The sequence below is a fragment of the Antechinus flavipes genome, chromosome 3, assembly GCF_016432865.1.
Source record: "Antechinus flavipes isolate AdamAnt ecotype Samford, QLD, Australia chromosome 3, AdamAnt_v2, whole genome shotgun sequence".
Taxonomy (NCBI): Eukaryota; Metazoa; Chordata; class Mammalia; order Dasyuromorphia; family Dasyuridae; genus Antechinus; species Antechinus flavipes.
In genome coordinates this window covers 405437672-405455536 of record NC_067400.1, presented here as the reverse complement: position 1 = coordinate 405455536, position 17865 = coordinate 405437672, and the positions used below count along the sequence as shown (strand labels likewise).

The following is a 17865-nucleotide window of genomic DNA, read 5'->3' as shown; positions in this document are numbered from 1 at the left end:
TTTCAAATAGAATGCTATGTTAGGAAAAGTGTGTTATATTCTTAGAATAATGTGTTCTATGTTATAGGCCACTTAGTTGGGAGTGTAAGGTTTGTGTAGCAGAGAAAGAGATCAAGTTTGGATAGAGGAAATTTATAAGAAATCAAACCATTCTCCAATTGATAAATGGTCAAAGGATATGAACAGACAGTTCTCAGATGAAGAAATTGAAACTATTTATAGACATATGAAAATATGCTCCAAATCATTATTAATCAGAGAAATGCAAATTAAGACAACTCTGAGATACTACTATACACCTGTCAGATTAGCTAGAGTGACAGGGAAAGATAATGTGAAATATTGGAGGGGATGTGGGAAAACAGGGACACTGATACATTGTTGGTGGAATTGTGAATACATCCAGCCATTCTAGAGAGCAATGTGGAACTATGCTCAAAAAATTATCAAACTGTGCATACCCTTTGATCCAGCAGTGTTTCTACTGGGCTTATACCCCAAAGAGATTTTTTTTTTAAAATTTTATTTTATTTAATAATAACTTTGTATTGACAGAATCCATGCCAGGGTAATCTTTTACAACATTATCCCTTGCACTCGCTTATGTTTCGTCCTTTCCCCTCCCTCCCTCTACCCCCCCCCCCCCAAGATGGCAAGCAGTCCTATATATGTTAAATATGTTGTAGTATATCCTAGATACAATACATATTTGCAGAACCGAAGAGTTCTCCTGTAGCACAGGGAGAATTGGATTCAGAAGGTAAAAATAACTTGGGAAGAAAATCTAAAATGCAAATAGTTCACATTCGTTTCCCAGTGTTCCTTCTTTGGGTGTAGCTGTTTCTGTCCATCATTTATCCATTGAAACTCAGTTAGGTCTATTTGTCAGAGAAATCCACTTCCATCAGAATACATCCTCATACAATATCGTTGTCGAAGTGTATAATGATCTCCTGGTTCTGTTCATCTCACTTAGCATCAGTCCATGTAGGTCTCTCCAAGCTTCTCTGTATTCATCCTGCTGGTCATTCCTTACAGAGCAATAATATTCCATAACATTCATATACCACAACCCAAAGAGATTTTAAAGAAGGGAAAGGGACCTGTGTGTGCCAAAATGTTTGTGGCAGCCCTGTTTGTAGTGGCTAGAAGCTGGAAAATGAATGGATGCCCATCAATTGGAGAATGGTTGAATAAATTGTGGTATATGAATGTTATGGAATATTATTGTTCTGTAAGAAATGACCAACAGGATGAATAGAGAGAGGACTGGTGAGACTTACATGAACTGATGCTGAGTGAAATGAGCAGAACCAGGAGATCATTATATAGCTCAACCATGATACTATTTGAGGATGTATTCTGATAGAAGTGGATCTCTTTGTTAAAGAGAGCTAATTCAGTTCCAATTGATCAAGGATGGACAGAAGCAGCTACACCCAAAGAAAGAACACTGGGAAATGAATATAAACTGCTTGCATTTTTGTTTTTCTTCCCGGGTTATTTATACCTTCTGAATCCAATTCTCCCTGTGCAACAAGAAAACTGTTCGGTTCTGCACACATATATTGTATCTAGGATATACTGTAACCTATTCAACATGTAAAGGACTGCTTGCCATCTGGGGGAGGGTGTGGAGGGAGGGAGGAGAAAAATCGGAACATTAGTGAGTGCAAGGGATAATGCTGTAAAAAATTACCCTGGCATGGATTCTGTCAATAAAAAGTTATTTAGAGAATAAAAAAAAAGGAAAAAAAAAAGTTTGGATAGAGGAGCCAGACTAAGGATGGCCCTGAATATTAGGCTAAGGATTTTAGACCTTATCTTATTGCCAATAGAAAGTCACTGAAGGTTTCTTAGCAGGGCAGGTAATGTGTATGAGGAGATATTTTCGGTAAATAAATCTGGAAATGGCATACAGAACAAATTAGAAGCTAAGGAGAGGACCAGGAAACTTAAGGGGAGGAACAAGGGTTAGGTTAATTCAATAATCTTTTAGGCATGAAGTGATCAGGAAAGTAGAATGAGTACTTTGATTTGGAATCAGAAAATCTGAATTTGAATTCTAGTCCAGCCACATACTAATTGTGATCTTGAACAATTCACTTCAACTTTCTAGGTCTTAGCACCTTAATTTGTAAAATAAATCTATGATCCTAGGAAAACCGAAGGACTATGATAGATGGGCCCTCACAGTTTTCAGGAACATCAAAGGTCATCTAGTTCAATTCCTGGTTTTACATATGAGGAAACTGAGATCTAGAAGGGTGAAGGTTACAAAGGGAAAGAACCAGAATAAGGTCATTGGCCTCCGTGATGGTCCTTGCAGCAGACACTCCATCTTTGAACTCTATAAGTACAGCTCCCATACACAGAATATTCTGCCTCTTGGTCTTCATGTTCGGATATCCTTCAAATCTCAGCCGAAACACCACCATTTGCAAGCAGCCTTCCCTCTTAATTCATCTGTTTCTTTGGAACTGATCCAAAATTTACCTCGGATGTGTTTCTATACAAGTCTCCTCCATTAGACTTCAAGGTCTTTTTTGGGAAGGGGGGAGGGCGGGGCGGGGAAGAAGGCTGCCTTTTGAATTTATTTGTATCCCCGGCAATAGGCCTATAGTCTAAGGACATAGGAAGTCCTTAATGAACGCTAGTCAGTATGCATTGACTTTTGAGACCAAAAAAAAAAAAAAAAAAAAAAAAAGCAAAATTCATTTTAAATTATATTGGAAGCAGGGAGTAGGAGGGGAGGAGAGGGAAATAAAAATATGCTTTTAAGAAAATGACAATTTAAAAAACAAACAGAAAGGTGATCATGGACTTTATACATCCGGGTAACGCCACGTGCAGATAAAAGACTGTTAGTCCCGCGCGACATTTATCAAAGGTCTCAACCACCGCTGCTACGAACCTTCAGCGTTTGGCCCATTCAAATGCTAGAGTACCGGCTTCAGGGGGGAGGCTCCTTGCCTCTAAAGGACTCATTAGACCATCGGCCCCGCCTCGGTACTTTCTCCAGCCCCTCCGGATTCGGAAGTGACGCAGTCCCGTCAAACCACGCGCCCCTTCCCGCGGGGAGTGTTTCCGCCATTTTTGAAAATCAGGAAAAGCCGGTGTAGGTGCCTGTCGCTGCCGTCATGGCCACCTTCGCCGTGGAGCCTCAGCAGCCTCCAACAGGTGAGTGGAAGATGGAGCGTGCGTGTCAGCCTGACGATCCCACTTACTAGTGGGACAGGAGAAAGATTCGGGTTCCCCCTTAGTCGCTGGCGCCGAGAGTACATCCCTCTACGAGGTGGACACTGATCTTAGTCGCGGCGACCCCTCGCTCTCCCCGCCGCTGCCCCACCGCTGTGGGTCCCCAGTAAATACCGGGGATAGGCCCTGCTTCAGCCCAGCTGCTCTCTCACTGTTTGGCGCGGTCCCCATTCTCCCTGAAAAAGTGTGAGCGAGGCTTCGGATCTCACTAATCCCCGCCCTGAAAAACGCAGGCCAGGAGACAATTGGCTACAACTGAGCATGGGTGGAGTCTTGGAATTTATAGTAAAGCGGTCCTGCAGGGGTCCCACAGGTGGTGTCTGTTTGTGTCCTACCGAGATTACGTTGAAAGACTGCCGGTTTTAAGAGAGACATGGCTTCCTGTAATATGGTTTAAGCTCTCTTTATGTCATTCAGTCAGCAAGCATTTATTAACCGCTTACAGTGTCATACTTTGTGCTCAGCGCTGGGAATATAAAGGCAAAAATGAGATTCTTGCCTTAAAGGAGCTCACGTTCCAATAGAAAGATGCTACGCAGCCAGTAACTATGTGTATACGATGTAATGTCGCCGAACATTTATTAATCACCTATTCTGTACTACGTACAGAGCTAAGCCTAGGAATGAGATCGGGGAAGTGTTCTCAAGGCACTCATAGACTTAATGAGAGCGAGCATATAAATAATGTGCAAACACTTCATATGGAATATAATTTAAATGATCAACTAAGGGGAGGCATTAGAGTTAAAGGAGATCAGGAAAGCTTTCCTATGAGGAACATGGGCTTTTACCTGGAACTTGAAGGAAGCCAGGTAAGTGTAGGAGTTAAGATTGAGGAGGGATTTCGTTCCAGGCATGGGATACAGCCAAGTGAAAATGCCTCGAGTCAGAGATGGAATGTCTTAGACAAGGAACAGCAAGGAGGCCAATGTCACTGGATTCTAGACTATGTAGGGAGAATGGTGAGTAATAATGCAAGAAGACTAGAAAGGTTGGGAGTCAGATCATGTATTGCAATTAACATCCAACAGAGGATTTTATATTTTATCTTGGAGGTGAGCCATTGAAGTTTATTTAGTTAGGGAACAATGTGGTCAAGAGCTATGCTTTTAGGAAGATTATTTTGGCAGCTGAATGGAGGATGACCTGGAGTAGAGAGAAACTTGTGTAGAAAAGCTTACCAACAGATTCTTGTAGTCTTAAATCATGAGGTGATAAGGGGTTATAACAGAATGGTGGCAGTGTCAGAAAGTAGATTTAAGGATGATACCTTGTAACCATGGGGGAATTGGGTGGATATAAGAAGTTGGAAGAGAAGGTTAATGGAAAAAGATTTCAGTTTTGGATATGTTGAGTTTGAGATGTCCATAACACAACATAATTGGGGATGCTAGAGAGAGGAATAGGGATACATAAGTTGGTATCATCTGTACCCAGAGGACATCCAAGGAGGATATGAATTGGATGAAGATCCAGCAAAAGAAACTGTGAAAAGCAAACAGGAGGAGAAAGGAGTAGGATACAGTAGTGTCACAAAAATCTTAGAGAAGAGAGTATTAAATTGATTTGTAATGTCAAATATGTAGTTACAACAAGAAGGATGAAGAGTTAAAGAAGGCTGTTAGATTTGGCAATTGCATATCTAGATACACACACACACACACACACACACACACACAGACACACACACAATCCCCCTTAACCCCCATATACACAAACATTTCTTTTCTATCCCTGTTAACTCATTGCTTTAATTCTGCTCCTTAACTTGCCTTCCTATTAACTTAATCCCCCTTCCCTCTCAATGGATCCCTTCCTTTGTCGTCTTCTCCACCTTTGGCTTCTCTCTCAATTCTTTATAGATTTTGGAGACTGCTGTAACCTTTGTGATATATAATGTAGTATTGCCTGTTTAGCCCATTTCCTGATATAAGTTTTTAGAACTATGAGCTCTCCTTCCCCTTTTAATGCCATTGTGTCTATTTTTCCTCTCCTCTCCATTTGTATAACATAATTACTATTTTTATCTTAACTCTGCCCTATTCTTGCTTTTGAGCTATCCAGTTACTGTAGTCAATCTTAAACATGTGGTATACATTTCTATGTAAAAAACATAAACAATTTGTCCATAAAATTTGTTCCTTGAAATTGATCTTGGATATTGGCTCTTATATGTTAAATTTTCTGTTGCATTCAGGTTTGGTTGAAAGAAAGTCTTGCAAATCTGCAAGTTTGTTGAATGTCCATTTTTTTCATATAATATTATAATTTTGCTGGATATGACAATTTTGGCTGCAGCTCTAATTATTTTGAATTCCGATATATATGATTCCAAGACCTGTAGTTTTTCATTATGGCTGTTGCTAAATCTTGTACAATTCTAATTGCAGCTCCAGCATATTTGAGTTATTTTTTCTGTGTTTTTTGCAAATTTTTTTCTTTGATCTGGAAGTTTCCATATCTGGCAATAATGTTCCTATGTGTTTTCCACAAAGAATCTCTTTGAAGAAGTGATCAGTAGATTTTTTTTTTTTTCTATTTCTACTTTTTCCACATGTTCTATCATTCCAGGACAATTTTCTTGGATTATTTCTTGCATTATTGTGTCAAAGTTATATTTTTGGTTACACTTTCAGGTAGTTCAATTTTTATATTTTCTGTTCTTCAGATCTGTTCTTTTTCTTACGTTTTTCATTCTGTTCTGTTTTTTCATTCTTTGTATTATGTTTTGTTATTTCTCGGTTTATTATAACTTCACTGACTTTCTCTGCCCAGTTCAATTTTTTTTCCCCAAAGAGTTGTTTTTGTGTTTTAAACTGTATCTCCTTTTCTAATTGGTCAACTTTTTAAAAAAATAATCTTGTTTTTCTTGGATGCTTTTTATTTATTTAAACTTTTAAAAGTTTTTCCTAAATATCTCATTTGATTAAAAAAATTTTTTTTTTAGTTCTATAAATTCTCTCTGGTTTGGGAGCTATGTAACATTACTCTGTGGAGTAGAAGCAGCTTTTTTACTTTCAGTGTTCTGTGAAGATGAATCCAGTTCTTCCTTCTTCCTACATTGTTTCTATGGTTGGATTCTTCTTCTTTGCTGCTGTTGCTATTTCTTTCTTCCTTCTTCCTTCTTCTTTAATGAGAAGTATTAGTGTAAGCATCTCTACTCACAGGGTGAGGGGATAGTGCCTCTAGCTTCATTTCAGCTCTCCACTCTGACCTGAAACCCCAAACCAAGAACTTTTCCCTCCTTCAAGTGTCAGCAGCCAGCAGTGTCCCTACCCTACTGCTTCTGCTCTCACTGGGTGTGCTGGTTCCTTCTTGCCCAGGGCTTTTGTCTTTGTAGCACAGCTGGGCCAAGTGTTCCTAATCAGTTCAGGTTCACTCAGTTTTGGGGACTAGACTACCCCACTACACATTCCATACTTAATCTGAGAGGTGAAAGTTTCTGTGGTTCCTGTGACGATCCAGACATACCCAACTAACCCTATAGGTCTCTACTTGATGTTTCTGCAGAGCTAGTCTGGAGGTGTTCACACTCACACTTACTTACTTCTCAGCCTGGGATCTTCATATTTTCTTGCATTCTACCAGGAAGAACCCTGTTCTACCCCAAGTCTTCTTGATTTTTCAGTCTTTGTTTATCCTGAGGTGCAAACCTGTTTTATTTGTGGGGGAAATCTGGAGAGCTTGAAATTTATAGATCTAATTTCTCAGAATCCTCTCTTCTATCCATGCTGCTGCTGCTTCTTCTTTTTTTAATTATAGCTTTTAATTTACAAGATATATGCATAGGTAATTTTTCAGCATTGACAGTTGCAAATTCTTTTGTTTCAACTTTTTCCCTCCTTCCCCCAGATGGCAGGTTGACCACTACATGTTAAATATGTTAAAGTATAAGTTAAATACAATATATGTATACATGTCCAAACAGTTAATTTGCTATATAAAAAGAATCGGACTTTGAAATAGTGTACAATTAGCCTATGAAGGAAATAAAAAAATGCAGGTGGGAATTCTGTGTAGTGGTTCATAGTCATCTCCCAGAGTTCTTTCCCTGGGTGTAGCTGGTTCAGTTCATTACTGCTCTACTGGAACTGATTTGGTTCATCTTCATTGTTGGAAGAGGACCACATCCATCAGAATTGATCACCTCATAGTATTGTTGTTGAAGTATATAATGATCTTCTGCTCCTGCTCATTTCACTCAGCATCAGTTCATGTAAGTCTCTCCAGGCCTTTTTGAAATCATCCTGCTGGTCAGTTTTTACAGAACAATAATATTCCATAATATTCATATACCATAATTTATTCAGCCATTCTCCAATTGATGGGCATCTACTCTGTTTTCAGTTTCTGGCCACTACAAAGAGGGCTGTCACAAACATTCTTGCACATACAGGTCCCTTTCCCTTCTTTAAAATCTTTTTGGGGTATAAGCCCAGTAGTAACACTGCTGGATCAAAGGGTATGCACAATTTGATAACTTTTTGAGCATAGTTCCAAATTGCTCTACAGAATGGCTGAATGTGTTCACAATTCCACCAACAATGTATCAGTGTCCCTGTTTTCCCACATCCCCTCCAACATTCTGCATTATCTTTTCCTGTCATTCTAGCCAATCTGACAGGTGTGTAGTGGTATCTCAGAGTTGTCTTAATTTGCATTTCTTTGATTTAATAATGATTTGGAGCATATTTTCATATGGCTAGAAATAGTTTTAATTTCTTCATCTGAGAATTGTCTGTTCATATCCTTTGACCATTTATCAATTGGAGAATGGCTTGATTTCTTATAAATTAAGAGTTAGTTCTCTATATATTTTGGAAATGAGGCCTTTACCAGAACCTTTGACTGTAAAAATGTTTTCCCAGTTTATTGTTTCCCTTCTAATCTTGTCTGCATTAGTTTTGTTTGTACAAAAACTTTTCAATTTAATATAATCAAAATTTTCTATTTTTTAGTCAATAGTGATCTCTAGTTCTTCTTTGGTCATAAATTCCTTCCTCTTCCACAGGTCTGTGAGGTAAACTATCCTATGCTCTTCTAATTTATTTATAATCTCATTCTTTATGTCTAGGTGATGAACTCATTTTTGACCTTATCTTGGTGTACAGTGTTAAGTGTGGGTCCATGCCTAGTTTCTGCCATACTAATTTCCAGTTTTCCCAGCAATTTTTGTCAAATAATGCATTCTTATCCCAAAAACTGGGGTCTTTGGGTGTGTCAAACATTAGATTATTAAAGTTATTGGCTGTTTTGTCCTTTGAACCTAACCTATTCCATTGATCAACTAATCTATTTCTTAGCCAATACCAAATAGTTTTAGTAACCACTGCTTTATAATATAATTTTAGATCTGGTACAGCTGGGCCACCTTCATTTGATTCTTTTTTCATTAATTCCCTTGAAATTCTTGACCTTTTGTTTTTCCATATGAACTTTGTTGTTATTTTTTTAGGTTATCAAAATAGTTTTTTGGGAGTCTGGTATAGCACTAAATAAATAGATTAGTTTAGGCAGTATTGTCATTTTTATTATATTTGCTCACCCAATCCAAGAGCATTTAATATTTTTCCAGTTGGTTAGATCAGACTTAATTTGTGTGGAAAGTGTTTTGTAGTTTTGCTCATAAGGTTTCTGATTTTCCCTAGGCAGATAGATTCCTAAATATTTTATACAATCAGTAGTTACTTTAAATGGAATTTCTCTTTGTAACTCTAACTGTTGGGTTTTGTTAGTGATATATAAGAATGCTGATGACTTATGTGGGTTTATTTTGTATCTTGTAACTTTGCTAAAGGGGTGGATTGTTTCTAATAACTTTTTAGTAGAGTCTCTGGGGTTTTCTAAGTATACCATCATATCATCAGCAAAGAGTGATAATTTGGTTTCCTCATTGCCTATTCTTATTCCTTTAATCTCTTTCTCAACTCTTATTGCCAAAGCTAGCATTTCTAATACAATATTAAATAGTAATGGTGATAGCGGGCAACCTTGTTTCACTCTTGATCTTATTGGGAATGGTTGCAGTTTGTCCCCATTACATATGATGCTTACTGTTGGTTTTAAATAGATGCTACTGATTATTTTAAGGAAAAGTCCATTTATTCCTATACTTTCAAGTGTTTTTTAATAGGAATGGATGTTGGATTTTATCAAATGCTTTTTCTGCATCTATTGAGATGATCATATGGTTTTTGTTAATTTGGTTATTAATATGGCCAATTATACTGATAGTTTTCCTAATATTGAGCCAGCCCTGCATTCCTGTTGTTAATCCTACTTGATCGTGGTGTATTATCCTGGGGATGATTTTCTGTAGTCTTTTTGCTAATATCTTATTTAAGATTTTAGCATCAATATTCATTAGGGAGATTGGTTTATAATTTTCTAATATTTGCCTCTTTAATTTCTTTCTTATTTGTTTTGTGATTTGATTTATCTAAATCTGAGAGTGCAAGATTGAGATCTCCCGCTATTATAGTTTTCCTGTCTATTTCTTCTCGCAATTCTCTTAACTTCTCCTTTAGGAAGTTAGATGCTATACCACTTGGTGCATATATGTTTAAGACTGATATTGCTTCATTGTCTATAGTACCCTTTAGCAAGATATAGTTTCCTTCCTTATCTCTTTTAATTAGATCAATTTTTGATTTTGCTTGATCTGAGATAAGGATAGCTACCCCTGCTTTTTTGACTTCACCTGAAGTATAATAAATTCTGCTCCAGCTATTTTACCTTTACTCTGTATGTATCTCTCTGTTTTAAATGTGTTTCCTGTAAACAAGAGATTATAGGGTTCTGATTTTTGATCCAGTCTGCTATCTGCCTCTTCTTTATGGGAGAATTCATCCCATTCACATTTACGGTTAAAATTACTAGTTCTTTATCTCCTGCCATCCTAATATCCCCAGATTATGCTTTTCTTTTTCTTGCCCTCCTTTCCCCCTTCCCTAGTATTAAACTTATTGGTCCCACTTGCGTCATGCAGCTCGCCCTCTTTAGTATCCCTCCCTCTTCCCTTTGAACCCCTTCCCCTTTCTTGTACCCTTCCCTTATTACTCTTTTTCCTTTTCCCTTTTTCTCTCCTTTTTAATGAGGTGAGAGAAGATTCTCTGTAAAACATATGTCAATTATTTCCTCTTTGAGCCAACTCTGATGAGAGTAGGATTCACACAATGTTCCTCCCCCTCTCTAAGTTCCCTCAGATATAAGTTTCCTTTCCCTCATTGTCACATGTAGTTTCCCTCTTTTTATCTCCCCTTTTCCCTTTTTCTGACACTATCCCCTTTCCATTTCTACTTCCCTTTTTTATGTTATATCAGTAAAATCAAATTATACATGTGGCTTTTATGTATATCCCCAACAGAAATATAGTTCTCAAGAGTTCCTTTTGCCTTTTTCTACTTTTCTTGAGTCCTATTGTTGGAGATCACATTTTTTGTTTAAGTCTGTTTTTTTCCTTAGAAACAAATGGAATTCCTCTGTTTCATTAAATGATCATCTTCTTCCATGGAAAAAAATGCTCAGCTTAGCCTGGTAGTTTATTCTTGGCTGACCTTTTGTTTTTCTATATGAACTTTGTTGTTATTTTTTCTAGGTCATTACAATAGTTTTTTGGGAGTCTGATTGGTATAGTGCTAAATAAATAGATTAGTTTAAATAGTATTGTCATCTTTATTATATTTACTCGCCCTATCCAAGAGCATTTAATATTTTTTCAATTGAAGATCTGACTTTATTTGTGTGGAAAGTGTTTTGTAGTTTTGCTGATATAGTTTCTGATTTTCTCTTGGCAAATAAGATTCCTAAATATTTTATATTGTCAGTAGTTACTTTAAATGGAATTTCTCTTTGTAACTCTAACTGTTGGATTTTGTTAGTCATATATAAGAATGCTGATGACTTATATGGGTTTATTTTGTATCCTGCAACTTTGCTAAAGGTATGGATTATTTCTAATAGCTTTTTAGTAGAATCTCTAGGGTTCTGAAGTATACCATCATATCATCAGCAAAGAGTGATAATTTGGTTTACTCATTACCTACTCTAATTTCTTTAATTTCTTTCTATCCATGCTTCTTGAACCAACATTTATAGCTTCCCTCAAAGAATCATAATTTTTTATTTAATTAAATTTCAAGATGCAAAATGTGCCGTGGCTAAATTAGCTTGAGAATATTCATCTAGGTCAGAGATTCTTTTACTTTTGTGTGTATATATGTGTATGTGTGTAATAATGTCCCTTTGGCAGCTGACAAAAGCCAATGCTGTTCTTCTCTGAATGCTATTTTTAAATGCATTAAAATAAACCACATTGAATTACAAAGGAAACCATTTATCAAAATATTAAAAATAAAATCCAAACAAGTAGTTCACAGATCTCAGGTTAAGAACCATTATTTAGATAAATCTTCTGTTATCTATTTTATGAATGAATAGATGGGTTACTTGTCTGAGATAAAACAACTAGTGTCAGACGCTGTTAGTAACTATTGACTTCCAATCCTGCCTTCTTTCCATTCTACCCCTAAAGCTATTAGTTACTGATCACAGAAATTTACTCAAGTTTATATTCTGCAATTATTTGATAGTCTGATACTTTTTCTAATAGTTGGGGAATTAAAATAAATCTTAAAGAACAATTAAGGGAGAGATTTTTAAATGTCTTTGAACAAGTGGAAAAAATCTCTCACTTTTAAGAAAATTCTTGACTCAGTTAATGTTTCTGTATTTCCTCAATAATTTTGGTAAAAGTTTGAGTGAAAATTATTTGCCAGTTACTCCGGAGAGTAACAATAACATAATCCCGATATTACTATTAGATCAGTATCTTCTTTGGCTGGTTTGCTTCCTGACAGCTGTATACTTCTATTTTAAGTATTTGAATAATGTCTAATGGGAGGTAAAATGTAATGTCTCTAATGCTTGCTTTAGAGTTGTCAGACTCAAATCAGATAATGGATGTTAAGCGCTCTATCATATTAAAAAAGCTATATATTTCAGTTATTATAAAAAAGAAAGGAAGGAGAAAATAAAAATTCAGTACTTGGGTTATCAGTAATACTCAATTGCATCTGTTATTTCATCAACTTAGATTTTCTTTCTAATGGTACAATTCATAATCCATACATACTTGTCCATTTACTGCTGCTCTTGTTGATGTCTTCCCATAAATTCTCCACAGAGAGTCCACCCAATAAGGTGGACACCTTCCTTTAATTCTCTTGACATCACAAAGATGCCAATGGAACATGGTTCTTTTGACTACTAAGCTTGTGTACTTTTCACTACATCATGCTGCCTTCCAATTAAGTTAAACGAGCATTTTACAGCGACTGCGATGTGGCACTTTTGTGTGACTGGTGAATATCTTTGTTAAGCTTATATTCTGTTTTATGCTTCATTTAAAAATCAGTAATTAGATCATCAAGCAAAGTTATCTTGGGAGAATATTTTGGAGAACTGCTAATGTAACCATTTTGTACTATCAAATCAAATTTATTTTTATAGTCAATAAACAGCACTGTTGGGATCTTGTATTGTTTGAGTCTTGGTCAAGTGTATGAAATTGAAGATTTTGTCTGCTGTGAAATATTTACAAAAAGTAGTCTAATCCCTCCTAATATTATCAAGGATGTTGTAGAGATTCTTAGATAAATTATTATTAAAATTTTAAAGAAATGGATAAAATAGGTGTTTAGCTAATTTTTGATCTTTCAATCATTTTTTGTTTTTTTGGTAATGATAAGGTCTGGGGATTGTTTGTTTTTTTGTCATCCTCAAATCTCATCCTCAAAATTACCAGCAGTAGCACAGACCTCCTTGTTTATACTTTTTACAATCCAGCCACTTTTTGTTTCTTTGTTTTCTTTAATGCCATTTCTACTTCCTTAGTAAGCATATCTTGGACTGAGAGTCTATATGTGTTCCTTGACTATACTTGGTGGACTCTTATGTGCCAGGTACAAGACTAAGTGTTGTGCTACAAAGAAAGTCAAAAGACGGTCATTTCCCTCTTCTCAAGGGGCTCTCAATGCAATGGGGGAAGACACCATGCCAAAAAAAAAAAATCACAATTAAGCCACTATATGATAAATGGGAAATATCATGAGAGGGAAGGCATTAGAATTAAGAGATACTGGAAAAGGCTTCCTGTAGATTATGAGATTTCATCTGGGACTTAGAAGAAGCCAGGGAAGTAAGGCAGTAGACATAAAGCATTCTTGGCATGGGGGAAAACTAGAAAAAAATGTCCTGAGTTGAAAAATGAAGTATCTTAATTAGGGATGGTAAAAATAATTTATTAGTTTTTTTTAATATACTTTTTTTTTCCTGCCAAAAAGCTTAATCCTTAAATACCCTTGGGATGACTTTGCTTAGTTGTGGTTTTAGTTAAGTTTTCTTTAAATTGATTTTCCTTTCATTGTTTCCTGATGTTTTATGAGTATGAGGAGTGATGGTAGGAGCTTGAGGATAAGAGATAGAACAAGGGGGAAAGAGGTTTGAAAGTGATACTAAACTTGTTAGCTCTGGAGTCATTATTGGGAAAGAGGGGAAAGAGAAATCCAAGCATTTATAAGAACCTGAGGCTTAGAGACTGAAATGATAAGAATGAAGACTAGGCTCTGGGGAGAGGGAAGATGAGAAGGGGAAGTGAAACACAGGGAGAGATATAATTGGAGGGAGTACATGATTTTTTTGATCAAGGAAGTTAAACATTTATGAGTAATGGTAAAGCTCCATGTGTGTAGCTGAGGTAGAATAGAAGAGTTTGGGGCTTTGAGGACATTGAAAAACTGGGAGATTAGGGGTTTGAGGGAACCTTAGAATTCCTCTTAAAATTTAATATACATGGAGGAGTTGAGATGGAGAGAAAAATAGTGAACTATTGAATGCTGTTAAGTAAGTTACAGTTTATAGATTGTATCAAAATTGTAATTTTTAAATATCTTTTGCCCTCCCCCCCTCTTTTTTTTTTATGTGCTCAAGAGAACATCAGGGAGAATTCAAAATATATAATAAATTTCCAGTTCAAGAAAGGATATATAACAGTAAAACAAATTATATTCTAGAATGTCCATCTTTTCTTTGTATCCTTGTAGGTTTTTCTTTTGTTTTCTGCTGTGCATTTTTTAAACTAGGTGTGCTGGTTCTTTTTTACCCAGGGCTTTGTCTCTGCAGCACACCTGGGCCAGTTATTTCTAATCATTCGAGGTTCACTCAGTTTTGGGGACTCAGACTCCTCTTACCGCCCTACTCCACACTCAATCTGGAAGATGAAAGTTTCTGTGGTTCCTGTTGAGGCTTCTGCCAAACCTAGCTAGTCCCAGGGTTCTCCTCTTGTTGTTTTTGCAAAGCTAGCCTGGAGGTGTTTGTACTTCACTCTGGTTAATCCCTGTCCTGGGATCTTTAAATCTTTTTGGGTTGTGTTCAGAGGACCCTGGTCTTCCCCAAGTCTTGATTTTTTTTTTTTTTTTTACTAGTTTTTGATCACTCTGAGGTACAAATTTGTTGTTTCTGAGGGAATTCTGGAGAACTTTAAATTTACTGATCTACTGGACATCTTTTCAGAATGCTTCCTTTTACCCCCTTTTCTATAATTGCCACTGTGATTATAATCTTCTGGACATCTTCCCAGAATGTTTCCCTTTCTCCCCTTTTCTATATTTGCCACTATGATTATAGAAGGAGAGGGACATTAACAGAACCAAGGGCCATTTTTTCTTTTTTCTTTCATGAATGAATGTGTGCTTGGCTAAAAAAATTGATCACTAATTGATCACCAGTTGTCTAGCCTTCTAGTGATGAGCTCTTTATCCTTAGATATAGATATGTACTTGGCATACATGTGAAGTTTTTCAATGTGGTAGAAACTATTCGAACATTGGGCTTTAGTGACATAGCTCTTATAGGTGAACTTTATTTAGCCTCATCTTCTTGGTAATCAGGCCTCCATCTCATTTTTTAATGCATTAATCCCTTTTTATTTTCTCTACTTTCATTAAATGTCACAAATTTTTTTCTAATCCTTTAATTTTAAAAATTAAAAAAATTAAAAATTTAAAGAAAAACTTTATATTCAAATTCTCTCCCTCCCTCCAACTCCTTCCTTAGCCATTGAGAAGGCAAATAATAAGATAACATAAGCTCCTTGTGGATGCCCATCAGTTGGAGAACGGTTGAATAAATTATGGTATATAATATTATGGAATATTATTGTTCGGTAAGAAATGACCAACAGGATAATTTCAGAAAGATCTTACATGAACTGATACTGAGAGAAATGAGCAGGACCAGGAGATCATTATATATTTCAACAACAATACTATATGATGATCAATTCTGATGGACCTGGCCATCTTCAGCAATGAGATGAACTAAATCAAATCCAGTGGAGCAGGAATGAATTGAACCAGCTACACCCAGGGAAAGAACTCTGGGAGATGACTAAGAACCATTACATAGAATTCCCAGTCCCTTTATTTTTGTCCACCTGCATTTTTGATTTCCTTCACAGGCTAATTGTACACTACTTCAGAGTCTGATTCTTTTTGTACAGCAAAATAACTGTTTGGACATGTATACTTATTTTGTATTTAATTTGTACTTTAACATATTTAACATGTAGTGGTCAACCTGCCATCTGGGGGAAGGGATGAAGGGAAGGAAGGGAAAAATTGTAACAAAAGGTTTGGCAATTGTCAATGCTATAAAATTACCCATGCATATAACTTCTAAATAAAAAGCTATAATTAAAAATAAATAAATAAATAAAAAATCAAATAATTTTTAAAAAGGGGGAAAAAAAATGTAAGCTCCTTGAAGACAGGAACTATCTTGCTTATACAGTGTCCTCAGAGTTTAGCACAGTACTTCACACCTATATATGCTCTATATATCTATCTACATAATTGCTTTTGAGAACTTATTATATAGACGTGCCTGCACTAGTATTATCTCCATGCCATTATGAGGCATTAAAGGAAGAAATTTAGGACACAAAGAATACAGTTTTAATACAAATTTGTCCTAATTCTTGAAAGTCACATCTCTTTATATATGTGCGAATGAGTATATAGTTTGTGTGTATATGATAATGTCATATGTATACTGTGGCACTTTTTAAACTAAACATATGTATTAATTTACATTATTCTTAATGTTTTGGGAATTGAAAAATCCCTAACCTTATTTTCATTGATGCAAAAATTAGTTCTCTTTTCAGATACCCCTCGGTGTTCTTAGTATTACTGATTTGTTTCTTTAATTAGATAAATCTGCATAAAGTACAATATTTTGGTCAGTAGTGAGTTGTCCCTTAACTCTTTATGTAACATTATTCATTCAGCAAACATTTAAGTACCGATAGTGAATGAGGCAGTAAAAGGAAGGAAGGAATATCTTTTATTGAGATAGAATGTTACAAAATTGATTTAATTATTTTAAAACTTTAAAAATTTTCTATAATTTTGCCAAAATCATACTGTTTTATTCTGTTTTAAGGAAGAAAATGATTCCAGTTGAACATGAACACCATTAAAATATTGGCAAACAATTGACACTTGTTTTTAGTATGTTTTGTGTTTATCTTGCCAGGTGAAATATTGATGAAAACACAATCACTATGCACATATAAAGAAATATTTTATGTATATGGGGGAAATGGTAGGTAGAACAAATACAAGATTTGCTAGGGGTTTGTATATAAATATTATTATATCATTCCTATTAAGATTGTTGTGATATGTGGAATGCTGACCCTTACAGCAGAAACAAAATAATTTTTATATCCTAGTTCTATTTGATAGTTACTTAAATACAATTTTTTATTTAGTAAGGGAATGTTGTTTTCTTAGATTCAGGATATATCAAAGACTTTGAAGTTATCAGCAGTTCAGTTGCACCTGTTTATATTATAAACAAAGCTTAAATTTTTCATATAATTTTAAAAATGAACATTTATTCCAAAATTTGGTTAAATTCTCAAAAATTCTTTGCTCATTTGTGGGAATGACTGGATATATTTTGTTAATTTTGTTTTTATGTAACATTTAGGAGCTGAACCAATGATGCTGGGTTCACCTACTTCTCCAAAGCCAGGAGTGAATGCACAATTCTTACCTGGCTTTTTAATGGGAGATTTGCCAGCTCCAGTGACTCCACAACCTCGATCTTTCAGTGGCCCTTGTGTGGGGGTTATGGAAATGAGATCTCCTTTAGTTGCAGGTTGGTAATTTAACATAATTTTAAGAATAATTATAATGTGATTGTCACAATTTAAAAAAAATCATATTTATAAGGAGCATTTTAATAATATTAAAGACATCTAATCTAATCCCTAATTCAGCTAATGATGTTGTAAAGCCCAGGTGTAGTACTCTCCTTAAATTTACATAGCTTGTACAGAGCAAAGCTGATTCTGTTTTACTAGGATCTGGCCTCTAAACCTATGTTTTCCCCATAGTATCTTGCTGGGAAAAGACTGGAGAACTGTGGATGGGGAGTGCTGAGTAACTTCTCTTAAAAAGTATTTAACAAGTATTTGAGAGATTAGGGTGATTTGCCCAGGGCTAATATGGATGTATTAGAGGTAGGATATTAATCCTG

General features: G+C 35.7%; 1 protein-coding gene and 1 long non-coding RNA gene across 3 annotated transcripts in view; one reads left to right on the top strand and one right to left on the bottom strand.

Annotated features, from left to right (window-relative positions):
* Nucleotides 1-12438, bottom strand: part of LOC127554498 (uncharacterized) — a 67787-nt gene extending 55349 nt beyond the window's left edge. Inside the window, exon 1 of the long non-coding RNA XR_007951998.1 lies at nucleotides 12392-12438. This is a non-coding gene — a long non-coding RNA (uncharacterized LOC127554498). The remainder of the gene's footprint in view (nucleotides 1-12391) is intronic.
* Nucleotides 2480-17865, top strand: part of NUP35 (nucleoporin 35) — a 51836-nt gene continuing 36450 nt past the window's right edge. The window contains exons 1-2 of one of the 2 annotated variants that reach the window (XM_051986074.1): nucleotides 2480-3180; nucleotides 17314-17484. In XM_051986074.1, coding sequence (XP_051842034.1) covers nucleotides 3141-3180; nucleotides 17314-17484 — 211 coding nt within the window. In that variant the 5' untranslated portion in view covers nucleotides 2480-3140. Of the gene's footprint in view, nucleotides 3181-12543; nucleotides 12621-17313; nucleotides 17485-17865 lie in introns of those variants that run through there. The other variant, XM_051986076.1, reaches the window with a different exon arrangement.